At 44.1% G+C, this 27,611-nt stretch overlaps 2 protein-coding genes and 1 pseudogene across 2 annotated transcripts in view; 2 read left to right on the top strand and 1 right to left on the bottom strand.

Annotated features, from left to right (window-relative positions):
* The first annotated feature begins 16,443 nt into the window (after window positions 1-16,443).
* On the top strand, window positions 16,444-17,695 carry LOC119311795 (FCS-Like Zinc finger 8-like). The gene has a single exon (XM_037587495.1). It carries the CDS (start codon window positions 16,659-16,661, stop codon window positions 17,379-17,381), a length of 723 nt encoding a protein of 240 aa, XP_037443392.1. The 5' UTR covers window positions 16,444-16,658; the 3' UTR covers window positions 17,382-17,695.
* Window positions 17,696-19,145: 1,450 nt separating this feature from the next.
* On the bottom strand, window positions 19,146-22,827 carry LOC119311793 (annotated as a pseudogene).
* The window catches only part of LOC119311794 (ATP-dependent RNA helicase SUV3, mitochondrial-like), an 11,216-nt gene continuing 6,332 nt past the window's right edge, over window positions 22,728-27,611 (top strand). Inside the window, exons 1-6 of the mRNA XM_037587494.1 lie at window positions 22,728-22,916; window positions 24,845-24,962; window positions 25,406-25,527; window positions 25,608-25,798; window positions 26,103-26,243; window positions 27,016-27,138. Coding sequence (XP_037443391.1) covers window positions 22,862-22,916; window positions 24,845-24,962; window positions 25,406-25,527; window positions 25,608-25,798; window positions 26,103-26,243; window positions 27,016-27,138 — 750 coding nt within the window. The 5' untranslated portion in view covers window positions 22,728-22,861. The remainder of the gene's footprint in view (window positions 22,917-24,844; window positions 24,963-25,405; window positions 25,528-25,607; window positions 25,799-26,102; window positions 26,244-27,015; window positions 27,139-27,611) is intronic.

Here is a 27,611-nt window from a genome sequence, read left to right as displayed (position 1 = left end):
AGAAGAAGGTTACGTAGTAGACATCAATCTCTTTTCTGGCGCCTTTGCTGGGGAGGTGAGTGCTTGATGGTATATAGAAATCAAATCTTTTAGTTTCTTGTTTTATCACTAGTTTAGTCTATAAAAGAAAACTACCAAAAAATGGAATTAAGGTTGCCACATATGCTTGATCTTTTTAATGTCTTTCATGAAAATGATAGTTTGGGAAATTGTGCCAAAATTTTAGAAGAAGAAGTAAATAAAATGTTTGGCATACAATCTTTGAATGATGAGCATGATTGCAATGTTGTTAGTATGAATTTTTTGAATATCCATGATGCTAATGATATGCAAAGCCACAAGCTCGGGGATGCTATGCTTGATGAAGATAATATTTTTTGTCCCCCAAGTTTGATGAGCAAACTTATAATGATAATAGCATGCCTCCTATTTATGATGATTACGATGAAAGTGGGTTTGGAAGAGTGTCAAGTTTAGGAAGTAATGATCCCACTATTTTGGAGGATGTTGAATCTTATTGTGATAATTATGAAAGTGGATTTGGAGAGGTCATGACTTTATTTAGTGATGAATCCACTATTTCGGAAGAGGTTCCAATTGATTATGAGAACAAAGTTGCTATCTATGATGATTATTGTGATGACATGTATGCTATAAATAATAATGATAAGCATGAAACTTGTCACCTTGATTTTAATTTTCAATTGGATTATGCCTCACATGATAGTTATTTTGTTGAGTTTGCTCCCACTACTATTCATGAGAAGAATTTTTCTTATGTGGAGAGTAGTAAAAATTCTATCCTTGTGCATCATGAAAATAATGCTTTATGTGATAGTTATATTGTTCATTCATGATGCTACTGAAAATTATTATGAGGGAGGAATATATGCTTGTAGGAATTGCAACAATATCAAGTTTCCTCTCTTTGTGTTGAAAATCTTCAAGTTATGCTTGTTTGGCCTTCCTATGCTAGTTAATTCTTGTTCCCACAAATTGTTTTCTCACAAAATCCCTATGCATAGGAAGTGGGTTAGACTTAAATGTGCTAGTCATATGCTTCATGATGCTCTCTTTGTGTTTCAATTCTTATCTTTTATGTGAGCATCATTAAAATCATCATGCCTAGCTAAAAAGGCTTTAAAGAAAAGCACTTGTTGGGAGACAACTCAATATTTTCCTTGCTTTTTTGCAATAATTTTATCATCTAGCCTCTGGTTAGATGTACTTTAATTTTTTAGTTTAGTGTTTGTGCCAACTAAAGCCTTTGGGATAGTGTGGATGATAGTTGACTTGATTCTGTGCAAAAACAGAAACTTTTGTGCTCAGTCCAAGAATTTTCAAAATTCAATGGAATGTGCTTTTTATCTGATTTTTTAACACATTATTGATATAAAAATAACCCAGGTTGTCCTAATTTTGAAATTTTTTTGGAGTTATAGAAGTATACGAAGTTTCCTGATTACCTCATACTTTTCTATTTTAAACAGATTCTGTTTTTCATGTGTTGTTTGATTATTTTGATGAATCTATGAGTAGTATCGGAGGGTATGAACCATGGAGAAGTTGGAATATAGTTGATATAACACCAATATGAATTTAGAATGAGTTCACAACATTACGTAAGTGGTGATTTGCTTCCTTATACTAACGGATCTCATAAGATTTACTGTTGAGTTTTGTGTTGTGAAGTTTTCAAGTTTTGGGTAAAGTTTTGATAGACTATGGAATAAGGAGTGGCAAGAGCCTAAGCTTGGCGATGCCCAAGGCACCCCAAGGTAATATTCAAGGACAACCAAACATCTAAGCTTGGGGATGCCCTGGATGGCATCCCCTGTTTCATCTTCGTCTATCGGTAAATTTACTTGAGGCTATATTTTTATTCACCACATGGTATGTGTTTTGCTTGGAGCATCGTTTTATTTTATTTTATTTTGCTTGCTGTTTGAGTAAAATATTAAGATCTGAAATACTTAAATAAGAGAGAGTCCTCACATAGCTAAATAATTATTTGACTACTCACTGATCTTCACTTATATCTTTTTGGAGTAGTTTGTCCTTTACACTCGTGCTTCACTTATATCCCATGAGTAAATGGTTGAATGAATTAAATACCATAAATATGAATTTATATATGTTTCATATGCTTATACCATGGGGAGTAATGACTTCACATATAAGAAGTATAGGTGGTAAATTTATTGAAAGTTAGCAAACATAGTGTTGGTCACTTGAACAATTCATGAAAGAATATTGAAGGAAGAGAGATTTCACATATAAATATACTATCTTGGAAATCTTCTATGATTGTGAGCCCCATTAATTATTTTCAAAATTGATCAAATTAGTTGAAGTTGGACAAGGAAGACAACTTAATGAGTTATGTTTGGGTATATTTGTATAGAAGTTATATTGTTATGGATCCTCCAACATGTGGTGCTTGCTTTTTAGAATCTTTTGCTAGCCAAAATTTCTGTACTAAGTAGAGATACTACTTGTGCATCCAAAAACCCTTGAACCAAGTTTGTTCCATGAGTGTCCACCATATCTACCTATATGCGGTATTTACCTTCCGTTCCAAGTAAATTTGCATGTGCCAAACTTCAAACCTTCAAATAATAATTTGTTTTGTATGCCCGAATTTCTCATGTAGCAACTAGGGGCTGTCAGTATCTTCCATGCTAGGTGGGTTATTCTCACGATGAGTGGACTCCGCTCATCATTCATGAGAAAATGGCTGGTATCCGGGATGCCCAGTTCCATTCTCAAATCAAATCAAATATAATTGCAAGCAAAACTCCCCCAGGATCGTTGATAGTTGGACAGTACCCTTTGTTTTGGACTAGTCGTGGAATGTGCTTGTTGGTGGTGGGGGAGTAAAAACTTTACCACTCCGTTTGGGAACCGCCTATAATGTGTCTAGCATGGAAGATAGTGAGAACTCTTGGTTGTTATGTTAAAATGAAAGCATACCTCTCAAAATTATTTTCATCTCTATTTTAAAAGCTTCGAGCTCTGGCACCTCTGCAAAATCCCTGCTTCCCTCTCCGAAGGGCCTATCTTTTACTTTTATGTAAGAGTCAGTAGTATTCCTTCTCATTCCAACCTACTCTTTAGTTGGCAAGCATCATGGTGATTGGGAAAGATCTAAGCATATATGGCCATTCAAATATATTTGATCATGAATTACTATTGTTGACAATTATCTATGATAAATAAGTTGGGAGGCAAAACATTAAGCCCCTATCTTTCTATGTGTTCAATGGATGCTATTTGTTCTAAAAATATGCTTTGAGTGGTAGCAATCATGGAATATTATATGATAGTTGAGTATGTGGGATTTGCTGAATCAAAGCTCTTACATAGACCCTTCCTGAAAATAAGATGAATTGCAATTGTTTGATGACTGAGATAGTTTGTTAGTTTTCAAGAAAGTTTATGGTCTATGCTTTAACATGTGAATAGCTTGTTACTTGATCATGAGAAGCTTTATGATATGAGCTACTGTTATGATATATAATGATGCTAGGAAAAGTGACTGAAATTATCATTGATCAAACTTGTGCACTTGGTAGCATTCACACTTCATAAAGTATTTCTTTTATCATTTACCTACTCGAGGACGAGCAGGAATTAAGCTTGGGGATGCTGATACGTCTCCAACGTATCTAAAATTTATAATGTATTCATGCCATGTTTACAATAATTTTATATGATTTTGGTATGATTTGATTAGAACTAACCCGGACTGATGCTATTTTCAGCAGAACTACCGTGGTGTCATTTTTTGTGCTGAAATAAAAGTTCTCAGAACAAGCTGAAATTTATGGAGAATATTTTCGGAAAATATTAAAAATAATGGAATGAGAAGATATCGGAGAGGAGTCCTGAGGCAACCACAATGGTGGGGGTGCCCCCCCAGGGCGTGCCCCTTGCCTTGTCATCACCTCGTGGGCCCCCTTGACTAGTCCCCGGCGCCAACACCTCCTATAAATCCCAAAGACCTCAGAAATAAACCGAGATCCGGAGTTCCACCGCCGCAAACCTCTATAGCCAGGAAAAACCAATCGGGACCCTGTTCCAGCACCCTTCCGGAGGGGTAATCCATCACTGGTGACCATCTTCATCATCCCGGCGATCTCCATGACGAGGAGGGAGTAGTTCACCCTCGGGGCTGAGGGTATGTACCAGTAGCGATGTGTTTAATCTCTCTCTCTCTCTCTCTCTCATGTTCTTGATTTTGTGCGATCTTGATGTACCGCGAGCTTTGTTACTATAGTTGAATCATAACCTTCTTGTGATGAATTGAGTTTTACCTTTTAGGTATCACTATTATCGGATTTAATACTATTATGGATTTGAGAACACTTGATGTATGTCTTGCGTGGGATACCCGTGGTGACAATGGGGTGTTCTGTTGATTCACTTGATGTATGTTTTGGCACTCAATTCGCGGATTCCCGAGGTGACATTGGGGCAATCTATGCATAGGGGTTGATGCACGTTTTCATCCTTGTTTCTCCGATAGGAATCTTGGGGCACTCTTTGAGGTTCTTTATGTTGGATTGAATATTATGAATCTGAAGTTGTTTGATGCATATTGTACAATTGACCTACAGATACTTGTGGTGACATTGTAGTATCTAGGTGACATTAGGGTTGATTGATGTGTGTCATATGGTGTTATTTCACTACGAACTCTGGGTTTGTTTGTGAAACTTATAGGAATAGCCCAATGGATTGATCGGAAAGAATAACTTTGAGGTGGTTTTGTACCCTACAAGCAATTTCATCTTATGTTCTCCCTGATAGGAACTTTGGAGTGACTTTTTTCGCACGTTGAGGGATTGTCATATGATATAATTATGTTATCATTGTTGAGAGAACTTGAACTAGTGAAAGTATGAACCCTAGGCCTTGTTTCCAAGCATTGCAATACCGTTTTCGCTCAGTTTTGTAACTAGTTACCTTGCTGTTTTTATATTTTCAGATTACAAAAACCTATATCTACCATCCATACTACACTTGTATCACCATCTCTTCGCCGAACTAGTGTACCTATACAATTTACCATTGTATTGGGTGTGTTGGGGACATAAGAGACTCTTTGTTATTTGGTTGCAAGATTGTTTGAGAGAGACCATCTTCATCCTACGCCTCCCATGGATTGATAAACCTGAGGTCATCCACTTGAGGGAAATTTGGTACTATCCTACAAAACTCTGCGCTTGGAGGCCCAACACGAGTCTACAAGAAGAAGGTTGCGTAGTAGACATCACCCATCTATGAGACTGCAAGGACAAGACCCTCACGAGGGTCCCGACCTCACGAGGCGGATGACACCAAGACCTCCCGAGGGGGCGGCCTCCCTAGGCGGCCTGCTGATACGTCTCCAACGTATCTATAATTTTTGATTGTTCCATGCCATTATATTACCTATTTTGGATGTTTATGGACTTTACTTTACACTTTTATATCATTTTTGGGACTAACCTACTAACCGGAGGCCCAGTCCGTATTGCTATTTTTTTTGCCTATTTTAGTATATCGAAGAAAAGGAATATCAAACGGAGTCCAAATGGAATGAAACCTTCGGGAGCGTGATTTTCCGAACGAACGTGATCCGGAGGACTTGGAGTGCAAGTCAAGAAGCTCCCGAGGCGGCCACGAGGGTGGAGGGCACGCCCCCCCTATAGGGCGTGCCCCCTGTCCCGTGGGCCCCTCGGGCATCCACCGACATACTTCTTCCTCCTATATATACCCATGTACCCCGAAAACATCAGGAGAGCCACCGAAGAACTATTTCCACCACCGTAACTTTCTGTATCCGCGAGATCCCATCTTGGAGCCTTCGTCGGTGCTTTGTTGGAGGGGGAATCAGCCATGGAGGGCTTCTACATCAACACCATAGCCTCTCCGATGAGTTGTGAGTAGTTTACCACAGACCTTCGGGTCCATAGTTATTAGCTAGATGGCTTCTTCTCTCTTTTTGGATCTCAATACCATGTTCTCCTTCCTCTTCTTGGAGATCTATTCGATGTAACTCTTTTTGCGGTGTGTTTGTCGAGATCCGATGAATTGTGGGTTTATGATCAAGTTTATCTATGAGAGATATTTGAATCTATTCTAAATTATTTTATGTATGATTGAGTTATCTTTGCAAGTCTCTACAAATTATTGGTTTGGTTTGGCCTACTAGATTGATCTTTCTTTCCATGGGAGAAGTGCTTAGCTTTGGGTTCAATCTTGCGGTGTCCTTTCCCAGGGACAGCAGGGGCAGCAAGGCACGTATTGTATTGTTGCCATCGAGGATAAAAAGATGGGGTTTATATCATATTGCATGAGTTTATCCCTCTACATCATGTCATCTTTCTTAAAGCGTTACTCTATTCTTATGAACTTAATACTCTAGATGCATGATGGATAGCGGTCGATGTGTGGAGTAATAGTAGTAGATGCAGGCAGGAGTCGGTTTACTTGTCACGAACGTGATGCCTATATACATGATCATGCCTAGATAATCTCATAATTATTCGCTTTTCTATCAATTGCTCGACAATAATTTGTTCACCCAACGTAATACTTATGCTATCTTGAGAGAAGCCTCTAGTGAAACCTATGGCCCCCGGGTCTATCTCTTATCATATAAGTTTGTCATCTACTTTTATTTGCATCTTTACTTTTCCAATCTATATCATAAAATACCAAAAATATATTTATCTTATCATATTATCTCTATCAGATCTCACTTTCGCAAGTGGCCGTGAAGGGATTGACAACCCCTTTATTGCGTTGGTTGCGAGTTCTTTGTTTTTTGTGTAGGTGCGTGGGACTTGTGAGGAGCCTCCTACTGGATTGATACATTGGTTCTCAAAAACTGAGGGAAATACTTACGCTACCGTGCTGCATCACCCTTTCCTCTTCAAGGAAAACCAACGCAAGCTCAAGACGTAGCACCTCCAGAGGAGTGGAGATTTCTATGTAGGTACCTAGCCTCACGTGGCTGCGATGACGTGAGCCATGATGACCAAGGCTAGGCGGGCGCCAGCGGGCGCGGAGGAGGCAATTTCCTATTTGGTGCTAAGGAGGCAAGGACAGGCGTGGGTTCCCGAGAATCGCCCAAAGGTTTCCATTCCGATGCTACAAGACAATACCATGGGCTCAGCAGGACGGATGTTATCGCCGAGCCCACAGCTGCATCACGACCAGAAGCTTTGCAGGCGAAGACCACCTTTCGTTAGGATTAGATGTACTACTTATCCCCTTTCAAATTGGTCGTTGTGGAATCTCTTCTCGCCTAAGTTTTGAGGGAAGAGGACCAAGGCCACTATAAATATAGGTTAGCCACCACCGAAGAAGGGGTCGACCCATTTCTCACACACCCCCCCGAGCCCTCGCGAGGTAGCTCATCCACTATACTAGTTCATCCTCGTACCTCCTCGTGAGGCCAATCCACCACAAAGCAGGAGTAGGGTTTTACACCGCAAGGTGGCCCGAACCTGGGTAAACGGCGGTGTCCATCTTCTTCCCCACTCGAGTGTGTACGTGGCGAGGCTAGGCTGTAGGTCGGCGAGCGCGAGGCTTGAGAGGTTGAGATCTTCGCACACGCCCAAGAGTTCAAACCTTCTTGGGTCGGTGGAGCCCTGAATCTGACAGTAACGCACTTCTGATGATATCTCTGTAGTGTAGCAATTCGGTCGTGATCTTCGAGGGTGATCCCTTCTTCACCACTCCCGATACGACTCTATCGTGCAACACCTCAAGTGTGAACCTTGAGGGTGATTTCTCCTAGTTCACCTTGACGATTACATCAAGTGGATTCCATCGAGGGTAATTCCTTAGACCCCCACCCCTTGGTGTTTTTGGACACACGGTTACTTTGACTTTACCACAGAACCATGTTAAAGACGGGTCGGCCCCGAGGGGTACCCGCGAGAGTTACTGAAGTCGGGTTGACCTGGAGGGTACCTGCAGGATAATTACGAGGCACGGCCGGGCAGGTAGACCGCCCTAGAGTGGGTTGGGCCTGGCCCTTTCCGTAAGTCCTCAAGACGGGGCGACAGGAGGCACGCCCCCAAGAAACTAACGGGTTTGGATATGTGATCCCAGTAGGCCTCTGGCCTTTTCCCACTGACCACCACCGGGAATAAGTATGGGCACTCTGCGTAGTTTGTTTTTTCCGGAAGCTCGCATACGTCAGCAATGGAGCGGCACACGCCCGGGTGGCCCGCATAAGCACCTGCCTTGTATAAGGACGTAGCGAGGACTGATCCCGGTCGTCCTTGCAACGTGCAGGAGTGCAACGGCGATGGGCCCAAGCCCCTGCGCACTTAGGGTGTAGACCAGCGTGCTGGCCTCTCTGATGAGCCTGTGTAGGGCTACGGTGTGTTGATCAACCGATGCCGGGTATGATCTGCTGGTGTGCCCGGCCGGAGCTAATCGAGTGTGTTGGGTGAGTTTGTGCACCCATGCAGGGAAGTTAATCTATTCGAATAACCGTGTCCACAGTAACGAGCGCTCGGAGTTGTACCCCAATCTATACAACTAGAACAGGATACTGGAGATGAAATGGATATGATGGCTCCGGGATTGATGCTACAACATAATTTTTACTTATAATATGCTAATTTGCACTCTTCTAATGCTTCAAGATGCTAGTCTTTGATAGGCTAGCCTTTCCCCTCTATTCTGTCATTCTACGGTCCAGTCCAAAGTTATAGCCCCATTCCTTTGATACTGATGCATACTTAGTATAGATCTGATGTAAGTCATGCAGTAGTTTGGATGAGTACTCATGGTTGCTTTCCTACTTCTTTTTCCCTATACCCGATTGCTACGTCAGATGGCGGATCCCAGGAGCCAGCTGCCACCACCAACGACGACTACTACTACCCCGAGGGTGCCTACTACTATGTGGAGACCGCCGATGACTAGGAGTAGTTAGGAGGCTCCCAGACAGGAGGCCTTGCCTTTTCGGTCTTTGTTGTTTTTGTGCTAGCCTTCTTAAGGCAGACTTGTTTAACTTATGTGTGTACTCAGATATTGTTGCTTCTGCTAACTCGTTTGTATTCGAGCTTATGTATTCGATCCTTCAAGACCCCTGACTTGTAATATAAAGGTTGTATGACTTTAATTTGTGTCTAGAGTTGTGTAGTGATATCTTCCCATGAGTCTCTGATCTTGATCATGCACATTTGCGTGTATGATTAGTACCCGATTGAATCGGTGATGTTACACCCATGCAATCGTCGTCGCCAATGCAGCACCACTGGACGGTGCCCATACCGCCGCCGCCGCAAACGAGCAGAGCAGTCGCCGTAACTTCGCTGCACCTTGCCGTCAATAGCTTCTTCGGAAGAACAGGCCGTTGTCAGGGAGAAGGGGAGTGGCGCCCAGGAGAGGCCCCGCCGCCACCGGCAGTGATTGCCTGACGATGACCCTGGACGAGGAGGGACGCACGTGTTGGGAGGGGAGGGGAGGGGTAACGGGTCGTTTGGTGGTGAGACAGAACCATGTATTTGTTTTCTAATCTTGGGACGCTGAATCTTTCTATTGGAACGGGACAATGATTGAATCTTGTGTGACCCAGCACCGTGAATTGGCGGATTCTGCTGCACCTCCCATAGGTCGACAGCAAATCCACCTGCCATTAATCAGGGACACCCATGGAATCCGTCCTTGTGTGCATAGCGCTTGCTAATTGGGTACGGTCCGTCACCACACACATGTACACAAACCCACGCAACAAGACACAAACATGCCAGTGAAAACTGAAAACGATCTCTGTTGACACCAGATTTTGGCACAGTCAAGAACTTATTTAAAATGGCCTCAAATAGAAAAGTGTTCTACATGAAAAAGTTTCATATTGTCGATATGAACATCTTTGAAGTTTGGGCCATCGCCATCTGATCTCATCTCGAAGGCCGAAGTTGTGTTCGAAATACTGAGATTTTGTATTCAGAACACTATTCGGCACATTACGCCCCCAAAACTGCCTCGTACGGAAAAATGATCTACATGGATTGTCTTCGTCTCGTCGAAACGATCGATTTTGATATAAGAATCATTCCAATCCGAGTTCGTATATAAAAGTTAGAGCCATCCGAATACAACACTATCACGAGCCAAAAGTGGCGCGCCCCACTAGACACCCTGTCTGATGGGTAGCGCGAATAACAGCCTGTGTTGTACGAGCGATTTGACCCTCAAGATGAACTCTAATAAAAACACGTTCAACATAAAAGTTGTTTGTCTCATCGAAACGGTCAAGATTACTTTTGGGCTCGTTTCCATCCAAGGTCGTTTACCACCTCAAAAGTTACCCGCAAGGTGCAGCCAGTTTAAACCGAACAGTTTTGGAAAGTTCGGACAAAACCAATCCGAATTTGACTAGGGTTTTGGACGTGAATCCAAGACTTTTCCTTGCACGGGAAGTCCAGCCGCCTCTTATATACCTGAGGGGTGATGGCCGATTGAACAACACACAATCGATCAATCAATCTACCACTTTTTATCTTTTATCTTTTCTCCTTAACCCTAGTTCTTCTTCTTCCTCGTTCTTCGTTCATTCTTCTTCATTGCAGGGCGGCGAACCTCGAGGCCCTAGGGGCGATCAGGTCGACCTAGGGCAGCCCATAGCCGCCGCGCGCCCAGACGGGGCCCCCCGGGCATGTGGGGTTTCGGGTCCCAAAAGCGCCGGCTTGCTGTCTTGCGTATCGCGCTGGAAGTAGGCCTCCCGCGGTGTGAGTTGCGGAGCATCTCCCTCGGCGCCGCGGGTACACATCGACGTGTCGCGCTTCCGGCAGGTCTCCTTCGACGTGAGCTGCGGTGCACCACCCTCGGCGTTGGAGGTACACGGTGACATGTTCGTGTGTCAACACACTTTTTGGCGACTCCGCTGGGGACGAAGCTTTGAATGGTCTCCGGCCCGTTCTTGCTACGAAGAGATCGTCATCTAGGGTTTGCAATCTACAAAGGTAATATGAATACCAAATTCACATATGTAGATGAAAATAATGCATATGTTGTTGCTAGATTATCTAATGAGCATAATGTATCGGCTAGCCCTAGCTTTATCAATCATGCATCTAATTATGTGCAATGGCCGATGCAACAAAATCTCCATTATTCTACTTCATATAATTTTAGCAACATGCAACATATGTATCCCAACTCCCATGCATCGGCAACCCCACAAATTTATATGCCGATGAATAACATGATGAGTTCGGTTAATCAAGTTGAGACACCCTATGTAGGAACTTCCAATGCTATGCAACAAAGTGTTTCAAGTTTTTATTCATCGGCAAATAACTTGCAGTACGCTAATCCAAACGTGCCGGTGGATAGGGGAATTGGTCATGTTACTACTAGTTATTTGGCCAATTACCCTCAAACATCATATGCTACGCCTAACGCTACTAATATTTTGGCACCATACGCAACTGTTGATGTCCATAATTCGGCTCAGCACCTTCATGGTCATGGCCGAATAAGTGAAACTTCTGCAGGAGCACAAATGCCTTCACCTACTACCGTGGCATATCATGTCCCCCCTACACAATTACAGAATTTCGGCAACATCTCATTGCCGAAAGATTCTAAATGCATTGGGGGGCAACCATATCCAGACTGGGTAATTGAGAACAAGCTTACATTCTCTTGGGATTTGTGCAACTCTATTCGCCAGGAACTAATAGAAGGCGGGAATCCTCATGATTTTGCTGCTGTAAAAGCTAGAATTGTGCAAATGATGCAGTCGCCCAGTGCTGTACCGTCCAGTGTACCACCTAAAAAATCGCAAAGTTTCGGCACCTCATTGCCGAAAGAGTCTCAAAGTATTAGGGGGCAATCTCATGACGAGTGGATGGAAATTGAGATGAAAAAGTTTAAAGCTCACCAAGCTGAGATGTGGGCTAAAATTAGACGAGAGCGAGAAGCCTTGCAAATTCAAAAAGATAAAGTTGTTGATTCAGGTAACAAAGAAAATTCGGTTATTAGAAATGCCGAATCAAGTAGTATATATTCTGAGACCATCAAATCCAAAGAGGCAAGCATTATTGAGAAAAGGCATGGAAAGCATAGCAAAACAACCATACTTGATTTTTCCGAAGTCAATGGAACCTACTTCCTGCCCTATGAGTTTCGTGCCATAGAAATTGACAAGCCTCAAGGACAAGAACAAGTAGCCGAACAAAGTTCGGCTGACATGGATCTTCAAAGCAATGATGCACAGAATCAAGAAAAAGATGATGACAAGGTGTTGGGGAGCCATCCAAAGACGAAGCAAGACGTTCTTCAAGTGGCACCACCATCATGCTCTCCCAACATATTTGAAGAGGTATGCATAGCGGGTAATTTACCTATTTTCAGATTTGGTCACAACTTTATTGTTGATGCATCTATTAGAAAAATCCTCATAGGTAATTTTGAAAGACCAATGAAGAAGGGTAATTTACTTGTTAGCAATAAAATTGTTTTAGAACATATCGGTCAACCAATTGTGCCATTTATAAAGACCGATAATGACTTATTATTGCCGCCAAAGCTTTCCCTGTTGCTTTATCTAAAGTTCATATCTATTTGGGCAGCTTTGCTTATTTCATACTTGGCTTGCACTTGGTCTCAATTGAGACATGTATGTTCTAACTATTTTTATTTTAGAAATTTAAAGCCAAGGTTAAATTCTGTTGAGAAAACTGATGCTAGTATAATATCTTACCCAAAGACATCGGAGATAGAGTGCAAAACACAATGCATAGCCGAACGGTGTGATGCAAAATCTGAACCATTCGTTTGCTTAACTCCAAAGCCGTTCTCACAACAAGATCGGCTAGAGAATGAAAAGTTTACCTTCAATTCAAGCATGTGTGATCAAATATTTGATTTGTTGTTGCAAAATAATTATATTAGAATTCTTGATCACCATGTTGAACCATCTGTCCAGGGACGAATGTATTGTAAGTTGCATGATTCGTCCAAGCATAATTTTGAGGATTGCAACATGTTTCGTCAAATAGTTAAATCGGCCATTGATAAAGGATGATTGAAATTTGTTGAGACACCAAGAGATGACCAGTCTATTCCGATTGGTCCCGATGGTAGAAAGTTTTTGCATCGGCTGATTCAAGCCGATCCATTTGAAGAGAAGGTAAAAACTACAGGTGATGGGATCAAGCTTTCAAGTAAAGAAGTTGTTGAAGAGCATAATGAAAATAATCTTGAGGGCAAGAATTCCATCGAAGCTACAATGGAGACGCCAAGGACTGGGGGGCAACAAGCAAATGGAATGATCGATGAAAGCAAACCAGAAGAAAACAAAGGCCGAAATAAGCGCAAGTGTAAGAGATCAAAAGTCACCTTCGCTGAACTATTGGATAAATATCAAAAGAAGAGTGAAGAGAAGGATGCTTATCGGTCAAATCATGCAAAGAAACCAAGGTCACCCCCAAGGCGCAAATATGAGGATCGGTATTGGCAAAATGATAATTTTAATGCAACATGTTCATATCCTTATTTTGGGCCGCCAATGCCAATGCCGTGGATGCCTCCCTATGCTCATATAGATACATATTCATCATGGGACAGGTATGATACAAGGGCACATTCTCCATCTTATTCTAGACCATCTCACCAATACTATGCAGCTCCAAGAAGATCAACATTTGAACAATCACGCTTCAAAGACCGTTTCAATCATAAGGAATCGGTCCAGAGCTCAAGGAAGAAGAAAGAGGTGGTCAAGCAGGTTTACCGCATTAAGAGAGATGGTCGTAAGAGTGCAATTTCAGATTTGATCTTAAATGAAAAAGAGCCAATTAAAGTGTTGACATTGGCTACTAAAGGCAATGAGACAAAGCAACCAATTATTGAGAATCGAAGTGCCAAATCTGAAGAAAAGAATTTGAGAGTGCACAAGGCCAAAAAGGAATTGCCATTGGTCAAAACAGAATCACAGCCGAGATGCCCGCTTGGCTTATCGTATTGGCAAAAGAAGAAATTACAAAAACTTAGTGCACAAGAACTTGAAGAAAGGAACATGGCATGGGTTCCCAAAGGAAGTGCTCAAAATAAGAATTATGTGCAAGCTTCCATTACAAGAAGTGCGGCAAAGGTGAAAAAGGAAAAGTGTGAAAACTACGAAGGACCAAGCCGAAGGTTTCAACATCTTTGGTCTACACATTATCCATATTCTGCAACTATGCCATTAATGCCTATGCCATGGAATTCGTCATCAGGTATGATTGGTAACCCTCAATGGGCTTATTTTAATCCATGGATGCAATATAATTTCTTACATCATGAAAGGGTATTGCCAAATCACTATACATTTGATTAGCTACAAGTTTGTTGCTGATCCAAAGGGCCGAAATACTTGATTTGTCATTTCGTTTGTTTATTTCGGCTATATGTGCTTCGAATGAAGTTTACATGGTAATGGTCGATATTTATCTATCGTCCTAAGATTATGTCAATGCATGGTCGGTGTGGTATCCAAACATCGTCCTTAGTTCAATAGGAGACCAAAACAAGCCTCATACAACTTAAAATATGTTTGCACAATAATAAAAGCCGAATATGAAAATTTATTCGGTTTGGAGCTTTTGGTTGCTGTAGGTGCTATACAGATTGAGGCTTTCAGTGATTCGTTATAAGTAGTGCAACAAATATATAAGGGTTATCAATGTTTTGACGAATCACTTATAGTTTATCTTGGGATATGTCTAGATGCAAAATTTACCTTGGGTTGCTTTAATATCCTTCATATATCTAGACATGACAATTCGAAAGAGTTGGCACAGCAAGCATCTAGCTACTATGTTAACCATGGTGTATTGTATTATTTCTATCAATAGCCGATGCTAGGTCTTGTCAACATAGGTAAGGCTGAACCGAAGCCCACCGCTTCGGCCACTAATGAAACTTTTATGCAGGCGAAGTAAGGATTGGAGAAAGTTTATTATTGATCATCAGCAAAATCCTAGCAAAAGGGTGAATAATATTGTTCCGAGGATGACCTTGAGATACATATCTATGGGACTTTATCATCGGATTGTTAAGGAAGTTGAGAAAGTTTCACCCAAGCTTGCGTCAAAATATTCACACAAGCAATGGCCGATATAAACTTATCATCCTAAGAATATGCCAAAACGGCCGATGGAGTGTTGACATTGTCCTTAAAGCAAGCTATGTGCAAGTTATTTTTCGGCACACAGGCTTTGCCGAAAAACAGGGGGGCATGTGTTGACACCAGATTTTGGCACAGTCAAGAACTTATTTAAAATGGCCTCAAATAGAGAAGTATTCTACATGAAAAAGTTTCGTATTGTCGATACGAACATCTTTCAAGTTTGGGCCATCGCCATCTGATCTCATCTCGAAGGCCGAAGTTGTGTTCGAAATACTGAGATTTTGTATTCAGAACACTATTCGACACATTACGCCCCCAAAACTGCCTTGTACGGAAAAATGATCTACATGGATTGTCTTCGTCTCGTCGAAACGATCGATTTTGATATAAGAATCATTCCAATCCGAGTTCATATATAAAAGTTAGAGCCATCCGAATACAACACTATCACAAGCCAAAAGTGGCGCGCCCCACCAGACACCCTGTCTGATGGGTAGCGCGAATAACGGCCTGTGTTGCACGAGCGATTTGACCCTCAAGATGAACTCTAATAAAAAAACGTTCAACATAAAAGTTGTTCGTCTCGTCGAAACGGTCAAGATTGTTTTTGGGCTCGTTTTCATCCAAGGTCGTTTACCACCTCAAAAGTTACCCGCAAGGTGCAGCCAGTTTAAACCGAACAGTTTTGGAAAGTTCGGACAAAACCAATCCGAATTTGACTAGGGTTTTGGACGTGAATCCAAGCCTTTTCCTTGCACGGGAAGTCCAGCCGCCTCTTATGTACCTGAGGGGTGATGGCCGATTGAACAACACACAATCGAACAAATATATTTACACTTTTTACCTTTACTTTTCCTTCTCCCTTGTTCTTCTTCTTCCTCGTTCTTCGTCTGTTCTTTTTATTGCAGAGCGGCGATCCACGAGGCCCTAGGGGCGATCAGGTCGACCTAGGGCAACCCATAGCCACCGCACGCCCTGACGAGGTCCCTCCCGGGCGTGTGGGGTTTCGGGTCTACAAAAGCGCCTGCCGGATTGTCTTGCGTATCGCGCTTCCGGCAGGTCTCCTTCGACGTGAGTTGCGGTGCATCACCCTCGGCGTTGGAGGTACACGGTGACGTGTTCGTGTGCGAACAATCTCAAACTCTCTTCAATCAGGAAAATAAAAGAAAAGGGAAATATTATTGGCAGTGGTAAAACTGAAGATAAGGACCTGCAGTTTTGGAAGCAAGCAGAGCACACACAAACCAAACCAACGATGACATCAGTGGAGTGCGAGAGGGGGAGCCCGGCCCGGCCCTTCTTTAAGATCACCACCCGCCCCCATTGCCCTCTCCCACACCTCTCTCTCTCTCTCTCTCTCTCTCTCCCCACCTCCTCTCGTCTTCTTCTCGCCCGGTGACACCCGCTCGCCCCCATTCACCAGCGAGCTCGAGCTTGCTTGCTCTTCTCTGCTGCAAGCCGCTGATCGGCTCTCTCCGGGAGGGAAGCGTCGGGATTTGGCTGCTCTGTCAGGCTGGCTCTTGACATGTTCAGATCGAAGGTCCAGGAGATGATCCTCAGGAGGAGGTCCAGGTCCATGAACGGCGCCGCGCAGCACGCCGGCAGCTCGCCCACGGCTTCGTGCGACGCCGGCGGAGGTGGCAAGGGTGCTGCTCGCGCGCCGTCGTTCGCCGCGCCGAGGCTGCTGCACTCGTCGTCGCTCCCCGCCGGCGGCCGCGCCGCGGTCGTCATCGGGAGCCCCGCGCGGGACCCAGAGGCGTTGTCCGCCTACGCCATGAGCCCGACCTCCGTGCTGGACGCGTCGGCGGCCTTCGGGTCGCCCGGCCCGGCCGTGGACGCCGGAGGGGGCAAGCGCCGGCCCTGGTGCGACGGGTGCGCGGGCCCGCACGGGCTCGCCGACGTGCTGGACTGCGCCCACGAGGCCCAGCGGAGGAAGAACGTCCTCCGGGGCGCCGTGAGGGCGCAGGCGCCGGCCCTGGTGCGCTCGTCCTCCCTGGACCGGCGCGTGGAGTTCGGCGTCAAGAACAAGAGCTCGTGGCTGCCGCTGCGCTCCGCCCGCGCGGGGGCGGCGGCGGAGGAGGACGACGGGCCGGCGTCCGAGGACTACACCTGCGTCATCTCCCGCGGGCCCAACCCGAGGACGGTGCACATCTTCGGCGACCGCGTCGTGGAGGGCGACGGCGTGGCGGAGAGCCCGCCGCCGGCGCCGGTGCCGGCGCGCCAGGGCAGAGGCTTCCTCAGCCTGTGACGCCATGCCCATGCCACCCCATAGTAGCAATTCCCCCATGATGCGTGCGTGCGTGCGTGCGTGCTCCGGTAAAGTAGTAAGTCTTGTCGATGCTGTCAGTATTTTGTTCTTGGATCGATCGATCTTGATGAGATGATCAGGCAGATGCCTCCTCGATCAGATGATCAAACGGATTGGGTTTTGTCTGTAATATAGGAATTCCATGCCTTTGCTCCAACAACATGTTTGTACCAGAGTAAGATCACATCCGAGCATGTAAAATTAGTACTAGCTTATGAATGAATTGATCATTGAAAATGCACCGAATTTCTCAATCCCTGGCCAGAGCCTGCGATCAGAATAGTTGCTTCCGGAATGAATTGAACGTTGAAAATGCACTGAATTTCTCGGTTGTCAGAGCCTGTGATGAGAATCTTGGAACCATTTCCGATGAAGCTAGTTGCAATCAATCAACTCCTCTACTCTACTCTACTCTACCTCACCTAGCCTTGCTGCAAGATGCTCACTGCATCTCCAATAATTGGCGGTTTCTTCAGCAGCAGTAGCAGCAGAAAATAGGGCCAGGGCCATGGGCCATGGCAATGATTGATGTCCCCTGCGCCGGGCCCTGGCCACTCGAGCACGGTGGTGCCTTGTCCTAGTCAGGGGCCCGGATTTGGCATACGGTTGCAGCTAACCACTGCGGCGGTGGGCCCCGTCCCCTCTCGTCTCATCTGATCCGATCCGATCGCCTCCCCCCTCCCGTCTCGACTTGTGTTTCAGTTTCTTTTTCGTGACGCCGATGGAATTGATGCCCACTCCGCCTCCCCATCACCAATTTTTCTTTCTCGGTTTCTTTCTGGTGATCAATGCACTCGGCTGATGTGGACCGTGTCCGTGGTGGGAATCTAATGAGTTCTTCTCAGCCCACTTTCTCGCAGGGCAGATAGATGGATCAAGTGGGTTGTGAAGAACAAATTTATACATTATGTGATGACCGGTGACAGCGAGAGTAGAGCAACTGGGCAGGGATTTTAGAGGATTGTTAGCTTCGCTTTGTGCTGTAACATTATTCTAGGATGGTCAAGTAGCGATCTAAAAGAAAATCTTATATTTCTTTACAGAGGGAGTGTATATATATATTTGTTGATTTGATGGTGATATGTTCATGGGAAACATTTTTTTACTTGCTGTGAGATTTGGATTTGGAGGTCATATGTAGCGGCGCCGCATATGTAGCAGCACGCAAGTTGCAGTTGTTTGACAGACAGACATACGGCCTCCTGCATCATCCACAATGCAACCCTCTGATAAATATTATAGTACTCGAGAAAAAAAGAAGTGTGTAGAGTCTGGGAATGAACAGAACCAGATCTTGAGCCCAACCGACGCCTGATCTAGCACTGCTCACAAAAACAAAACAAAAACATAACTGTTCAGTATTCAGAGCTTGCTCTAGTTCATCATCATGCATCCGACAAAATGAAACATTATGAGCCTGTTCAGAACCTTTCCAATCTCAAAACAGACAAGGAGCTGGGTTCGAGCCACTCCCTGAAATTGTGCTGCCCCTCCCTCCGCTCTAGGAGCCGCAGGTGTGGAGCAGAGAGCATCCGAACAGGTCCTATTCCTATAAGACCACTCCATATTAGTCTGCCAAATCTCAAGCTGAACCTTTGCAAGACTAACTGAAGCCCCATACAAAGACAACAACCGGGGTTAAAAAACAGTGTATACATATGCAATCTACTTAGTTTGTTAGAGGAAGCATCTAACAGCCAGATAAAGCCAATGCTATTTTCGTCCATGTTGGCTAGGCTTCGCAATGGCGAATGGGATACATCCACTAATTTGCCATAAGAAATAGAAACCCACGCATGTATCCGCAAATGCAAATGTTAACCCCTACAAAAACTTGAATTGTGTCGAAGAACTCGCAAACCCATCATTTTACCAGCAACAGATGACAGAAATCCCCCTAAAAACATACAGAGAGGAAAGCAGATGACCGTACCGTGCTGTCAGTTTTGATAATTACAATTGAATTAGACACTAACTAAGTCATTTACATGCAAATGAGTGTCCTCAAGAATGGAGCAATACCATATTGAAGCTCCGCATCCTGGTTTGAATGACCCAAGGAAACACGGGTCTCAAGCCCATATATGAATATGATTCTTGTCGGCGGTGGCAAGAGGTCCAAACTCAGACCATGCACTTGTAACAACCGGCAATGAGTGGCCCTCTAGGATGGTCGGCCCCTCGTTCTTCGATCTCGACCATATGCAAACAGACCCATCAGAGGAGCCAGACGCTATGCAGTTCTCATCCGGGCTTATACAAGCTCTGCCCCAGCTGCCAACCAATCTGTTACTTGGAGCTGTGAATGTTCCACAAATCTCCACTACCTCCTTCGGCATTCTAACATCAAAAAGCTTGTGCACACCCTCTCTCCCACTTGAAAGAACATGGTTTTTGTTCCGGGTTACACAGACCGAGCTGACATCAACATGAGCTGCTACCGTGGCAAAGCATTTTCCACTGCGGATATCATGGAACTTTAGGCTTCCATCCCTATGACCTGAGCAAATGGCATCGCCATGGATGAAAACTAGTGCATTGGGGTTGCTTGCTGACATTATGGTGCTTTTACAGAAGCCAGTCTGGAGATCCCAGATCTTGATAGTGCGGTCATTGGATGAACTAGCAATGACCAAACTTTTCACCCAGCTTGCGTCTACAGAACAGACATTTTTTGTGTGGCCAGTCAGAGTGTGACGAGGACGCCCCCCATTAACTTCCCATACAAACAACTTGTTAGAGCTACAGGCGGCAATTACAAACTTGTTATCATTGGTCACAGCAAGATCGTTGACAGTCCCCAAGCAACCCTGCAGAGTGGAGGTTAAAGCACCAGTATGCGCAGACCATATCTTGACAGTTTGATCCTGGCCACCACTGATTAGCTTATCTGTGTTATTCTGGAATATTATAGATCCACACCCACCATCATGAGCACGGATGGTGATCCTGCATGTAGATGGCACTGGTGTTTCCATGATGTCAACATACCCAGCTTCGGATCGCCGAATGACGCCATCAGCTTCTTGTTGTGCATGGTGTTGTATTCCGCCAGCGCCAAGCCCAGCTGCCTTTAGCTTTAGGACCATCTCCTCATACATCGCATTGGCCTGAACAATTTTTTCCACACCAGTTAAAGCAGCACTTTTTTGGTACATACAAAAATTACGGGCACAGTTATCTATGTAAAACATACTGATAAATAAAACATCCCTGACAGCTAATACAACCATAAATCAGTAAGCATTTAGCTCTTCTATTTCCACTCTAGTCAAGAAGCGAAAAGAGTTTCAACATTACTACCTCCGTTTCGGTGAATAAGTCATTTGCGTAGTTCTAGGTTAACGATTTAACTATCTAAATATGTATTATATGTGACAAAAAATATATATTTAGAAACTACATCCGTGTACAAATCTAGTGATATAATTTTCATGACATATAACACATATTTAATTCTTCAAATCGATGACCTAGAACTACGCGAATGACTTATTCACCTAGACGGAGGTAGTACATACAATTCCAAAAAGAGTCAAAGTTTTACGGATGAAAGGATAACTACTGTTATCGTATAAACTTAAAGAGCTGAAGTATTTTAACAATAAAAACTGAGACTGAAGAAAAGATCACCAAATATAGTACAGCAAGTCCCTTGTGTTATGTCATGATACGCAATTAAGCATGCTGGTACTTGAGGTATCTCATCGTAGATCCACTGGGGACTATGGTAGGGAAATATGCATTGTTAACAGGGGAGAAGATTTTTTTTCTGTGTCATCGTAGTGGGCCTAACAGATGCTTAATAGGCAAGCGCAATCCTTGAACAATCTTCAATTTGCGATAGCTTTTACAGGAACGGTGAAGTCCTGGCAATAATAAAAAGAGACATCAGGTACCTCATTAAGCTTCTCTGCCTCCACCATCTTCGCTTGCATCAATCGCTCAACCAGCTGCGTGTTCTCATGCTCCACAGCTTTAAGTTTTGTTAGCACCCGTTCAAGTTCGGCTTTAGCCGCCTGGTGCTCCTGAATGAGAAGATCTAAAGCGTTTGTCTTCTCTTCAAGTGACTGCTTTAGCTGTATGTTCTCTTCGCTGCAAAAGTTTCATCCGGACATCAACGGCAATGTTCATACTCAATTAAGCACAGCAGCAAAACTATCCATCACATTCAATACCTAGTCTGCTGGAGTTCACTCTGCAAAGTCGTAATCAGTGCCTCCTTCTCCTTGAGCAGCGCTTTGGACGTTTTCGCCTCGTTTATCTCGGAAACGAGCTGCTCAGACAACCGGGACTGAGCCTTGTAGCACTGCTGCAGCTCCAACTCGTTCTTCTCGGCCTTCTCTTTCCACTCCAAAGCCTACAAAGAGGGTCAGCAAACCAGTCACTACACGCAGAAGGCACCACAGAAGCTCCAAATGCAAGGATTAATACTTATTTTTGTGGATTACTGAGTGAAACTGTTCGACATTGTTGTTTTGCTACTCCTACTTGAGCAGCAGTCACTGTTTCACCGCGAGAGAGGAACAATCAACTTCACACAGCCGACCCCATCAACACATACTTTTTTGAGACTTTATGTGGCTCGAATGCGTGTTCACTGGTGAAGTCAAATTGGCCCGATTCGATCCAAGCTAGCAAGATCAGTAAGAAGGGGATAGAGATTGGTACTTACGTGGGCGGCGAAGGGCCGGTTGAGCGCCTCGATGGCGGGGCGGTGGGCCCCCTCCTCGACGAGATGCCGCTGCCGCAGCGCCCGCAGCGCGCGCTGGATGGCCGCCTCGCCGGCATCTGCCTCCGCCTGCGTCCTGCACCACCAACCCTTAAGCAAACAACGGAGGAATCACGAGATTTGCTGCTTAGTTCGAGGAAAGCTCACATGCTCGCGTCGATCCCGTCGGCGGCGTCGGCGGCGGAGGTGGCGTGCCCGGCGGTGCGGGGCGTCGCGGCCAGGGCGACTGACTTGGGTGGAGAGGAAGACGAAAGCGAAAGAGGAACGAAGCCGATGGGGGGTGGCGTGTCCGGGCCGCGAAGGGAGCCCGCCCGGTTCGGTTATGGACTGGACGGACGACGCTCGTAAGGTGGGCTCGAGTCGGATACGGGCTGGAGGAGGAGCTGGGCCTGAAGCCGGCCTCGGAAGCAAACTGGGCCGAGCGAGATGCGGATGGGGCGGAATATTCCGGCCTTGGCGACCACGCGACGAACCGTCTTGACCAGCGACCGCGAGCGGCATCTCCGCCTCCCGCGCCGCCTCGCTTCCCGGCGAAAGCCACGGCCGTCTCCGTCTTCCACCCCACCCCACCCCACCCCACGTGCCGTGCTCCGCACGTAAGTGCACATTCCCCTCACCCCCCTCGCCGCGGAGCTGGTTCTGGTGCCCCGCCATCTGAATTGTGCCATCGAGGGGAGCATACGGCGAAATGGCGGTTGCCGCGCTCCTGCGCCGGGGGGCGCTCTCGTCGTCGTGCCGCCATGGTCAGTGCCCGCTTTCTTGAATGGCCTGTTGGGTTCCTGGGCGTCCTGTCTGTACTCCTGTGCGTGGTCCGTCCATGATGTTTCGTGAGCTGCCGTCAATGTTTGCCAGGCGCACGTGCACGGTGTGTGTTCGGCGGAATGCCAGAGGCCGGGCGCGCGATATGCGGCGCCATTTGGAGGTCAGCTTCATGCTGCATGTTTAATTGGAGGAGCAGTCGGGTCAGCCAATGCGTCAATTGTCTGGGGAAATGGAAGAAAAGGCACTAAATCAGTAGAATAGAATTGGGTAATTAGAGATGACCAATTGACCATGTCATACACGCAATATAAGGGATATATATCATTGTTCACTAGATGGTACAAATAAATCAGATATGACAAGTTCACACAAACCTGGGCAACTGTGGTAAGTTAGTTTTGGTGCTCCAACAGAAAAGACCACCCCTAATGACAAGCAATGCTAGATCATCATGAGCTAATGGAGATTCAACGATTTCCTCATCCCCTTCTCTTTAAAAAACTGACTGCATCCTCTGCTGTTTCAAACACACACCACAGCCGTAATAATAGATGGGGTGAACACTACTGGGAGTGGACATCAAAATTTCAGTCAATCAACTTGGGTGTACTGAACAAACTTAACCAACACCAGGGTCCAGAGCGAGTGGGCTATGACCTTGGGTTCGGCGTGCACTGCCGGCATGGGCGAGGCGCATGCGCGCGGTGTGGCCTCAAACATGGAGAAGCCGCGGGCGCTGGCGCGTGGCTTGCCGGTGTGGGCGGGCTTGGTCAGTGAGCCGTGGGCATGCCGCATGCATCCACTCCAACCGCCGGCCGAGAGCGGAGATGGAGGTCAGAAGGGGATCGAGGTCTGTAATTCAGAACTTAGGATAAGCTATCAGGTCACCGACGGCCGACGCGCAGCACTGGCCGCGGAGGCGGACAAACTAGATGGACGAGGCGACTTTTCTTTCTGAATCGCTCCATCTGATGATGGGCTGAACCTACGCAAGGGGAATATACCTAGTAAAAATTTGTTTTCACTTTTGGAAGGAGGGATTGTGGCTGGGTATTGTTCTGATGGATAGAGTATAGCTATGGATTTATCTTTATGTAGAGTACTTCTCGGTTGCAAAATAGACGTCCAAGAAAGCGTCTAATCGAACTTCTTTTAATTTGACCATTAGTTTGAACTCATTTTTTTCCCTTTGATTTTTCTGTTTGTTACATTGGGGAAAATTGTTTTCCTGTACTTCATGTTTACGGTGGCATACATAAGCATCCATGCATCTTGTGTATAGATACATGCTTTTTGCACTGAGATGGTCAGATTTAATGTATGCATATTCTGCTGTTAACCTGTGTAATGAGCTTAACAAGTACAGAGTTGGCTCGTGAGTTAAGCGAGCAGACCTGAGTTCATGTCTCAACTCGTTATGTTAAAGAGCCGAGCCGAGCCAAGCTAACTCGATACTTTACAATTAGGTTACCTTAATTTATCTTACCAACATATTCATATTAAAAATAATGGACAGAGTTGCATCTTGGAAACTTTCATCTTGAATGGAGGGACTATAACCTTTATGGGGTTATGATATTACTGCTTAACACAATGGAAGCAGTTCTGTTTGGGGTGAATATGTCATCTATGGAAACCTAGTCTGTTGTGATTTGAACAATATTATTCACTTCTGTAAGCACATTGGACTGTCTCCGAGAGCTATCAGTCGCACATGCAGCTTCTCCTTACCATGCTAGCTAGAAAAAGCAGAGTCAGGAGATGGCGCTCGCCAGTGTGTTAGTCACTTGCATTGTGATTACTAGTGTGAACTGTTAGTCTCTGCAATATGCTTTATGGTGCCAAAACTTTGGTAGGTTGGTCCATTGTGCTAAGGTTTTTTTTTTTTTGTAACACTTTTTGTGTACAGATGTTTATATCCGTTGCCTTCTCTCCGATTCTGATCTACATCCGTTGGTCAATTCTGCCAATTTGAGATTTTGGAGGGGCAACCACAACTCTGGGAAGTTTGATTTCACTGATATGACGTAAGAATACATTTCGTGCTCCTTTCACTACCTAATATCTAAGTTTCTTCTATTCGCAAAAAAAAAAAACCTAAGTTTCCTCTCCATATTCTTGTCAGTGTATAATGTGTGCATTATGTACCAATGTACTATATCTTCAAGGGAATCTGTTTCTTGCCTTCTTAAAACAATCGCCCAGTGTGGGATGCTGGTTTCCAGTATGATTAATCTAATTAAGTGAAAACAAAAGTAGGCAATATTATTCTTGTTTCAAATATGATAACTACTGACACAACAGTGGTGCACATGCTATTTTAGTTCGTTTAATTAGCCTAAGCAATCGTCACACCAAAGTACAGTGTAACTTTTCGAGATTAATTATGTGCCAAAATATGTTGTAAACACTGTTTTCCTCATTGTCCCATAAAGACTTGAATTAAGTTCTGTGCTATCTTGAGTAACAGGCATCCTCATTTATGGTATCCAAATGCCCGAGAAAAGAAGCGCAATGTATTTTTGCACGTTGGTCCTACAAACAGTGGGAAAACACATAATGCTCTCAAACGATTAGAAGCAAGCTCTTCAGGTACTGTTTTGATCTAGCCAGTCAAACTGAAAGAGCATACATTTTAAATGACTGCTCTGATTTCTAACCAAATGATGTAGGTGTGTACTGTGGACCTCTAAGATTGTTAGCACGGGAGGTAGCAGAAAGATTAAACAAAGCTAGTGTCCCCTGTAACTTGACTACTGGACAAGAAAGGGAAGAAATTGAAGGTGCAAAGCATAGCTCAGTGACCGTTGAGATGGCTGATGTGACGACTGAGTATCAATGCGCTGTTATTGATGAAATTCAGGTATGTAGTGATCCACATTTTGCGCACTCGCTAGGAAAATGTATATTTGTACTTTATTATTATTATTATTATTATTATTATTATTATTATTATTATTATTATTATTATTATTATTATTATTATTATTATTATTATTATTATTATTTAAATAAAGTAGTGTCTATTGATATTACAGATGAGAAAGTTGAGACTTATCAAGCTATTTTTTCAATAAACCATCCAACTAACCATACATTCAACTGTCTACGAAATATTATTTGGAATGTTCCTCATAATTCTCATTTCATTTGCTTTGATGTAGTAGATGGTTGGCTGTAGAACAAGGGGTTGTTCATTTACACGTGCACTTCTGGGGCTTTGTTCAGATGAGCTTCATGTTTGTGGTGACCCAGCTGTTGTCCCTATTGTTCAGCGATTGCTTGAAGCTACTGATGATGTGGTTACGGTAATTTAACCAAAACTCACGTAATTTCTGATGATTATTAATGTACCCAGCATGTAATGTCTTCTACACACATGATAGTTGTCAAATTGAATTGTATTAAGGTTGCCACTTATGTTCCTCTGCCAGGATAGTACACTAGTCATGAAATTGAAATTTTTTCCCCCACATGGACAGTGAATTTAATTCTTTGTACAAGAGTAAGACGATGTAACTACTCAATATAGGTAGGATGAAACAGTAGTAAATATCACATCACATGTCTCCAAATGGTCTCCCAGTTCAAGCAGACAGTGATTTTCTGAACTGATCATATCTTACTTCCACACACAATTTTGTATGATGGAATCATGAAAATCGGGGATAACAAAATCAGTCTATCTTAGGTCTGTGCCCAAGGTATGCTTTCTAACCTGTTACTCAAGTAATGCTCTGTCATGTACCAGTTTTAAGCCTTTGCCTGAAATTTAGGTTGCAACCCTATTGTGTAGTAAGTAGTAACACTAATTTTGGACCTCTGCATGAAAACTGTTTGTGGTCATGTGGATCTTTTTGTTAGAGTTGTGAGGCTGTTGTACGATTGCACACAGTTTCCAAGTGAAGTTTATAAACTCGTCCTGCCCATCATGCTATGTAGTAGTTATTTTAGTGCTAATTCTGCTGAGTACTGATGCATTGAAACACTTGGGAACAATATGTCACATAGAAAATATCCTAACTGCTCATAGTAAAAAAAAAAAATATCCTAACATGGTGGGTCTATGTTGCTGAACAGATTCAATATTATGAGAGACTATCTCCTTTGGTTCCTTTGAAGTCTACACTTGGATCTTTCTCAAACATCAAGGCAGGGGATTGCATGGTAACGTTCTCACGGCGCGAGATATATAAGCTTAAGGTTGGTATTCTTCAAGTGATATTCCAGCAATGGTTCATTATTTTGGGAACATGTCATAAAATTAGAGGGTCATACAAAAGAAAACTGAGGAAGTCTCATTAGTTTGGGAAAAAAGATCAGAAACTTAATGTTAACTTTATTTACCCTCAGCCTAATTGGATGTCAACATGTAAATTTGGAAATGATCAAAACTCTCTGTACTCATGTATGACAAAACCCCTTGAATCTAGAGCTGTTTAACTCTATCCAATTTTAAGTTTTGAACACCACACTTTTTAATCCCCAGAAAAAGGGAAGGGACAATTACTTGACCTTGGCAATCAAACTATTTTATGCCTGGAAATTTTATATCTGCATACTAGGAGTTAAGAACAACTGATCTTGGTTCTTGGTATTGTGCTCAGTGAAGGAAACAAAAGTACATCCGTGCCAAAGTAATTTGGGAAGGGTGGAGGGGAGGTCACATGATCGGT

The sequence above is a fragment of the Triticum dicoccoides genome, chromosome 5B, assembly GCF_002162155.2.
Source record: "Triticum dicoccoides isolate Atlit2015 ecotype Zavitan chromosome 5B, WEW_v2.0, whole genome shotgun sequence".
Taxonomy (NCBI): Eukaryota; Viridiplantae; Streptophyta; class Magnoliopsida; order Poales; family Poaceae; genus Triticum; species Triticum dicoccoides.
Note: the sequence above shows the minus strand (reverse complement) of the source record. Positions and strands in the feature narration are given on the sequence as shown.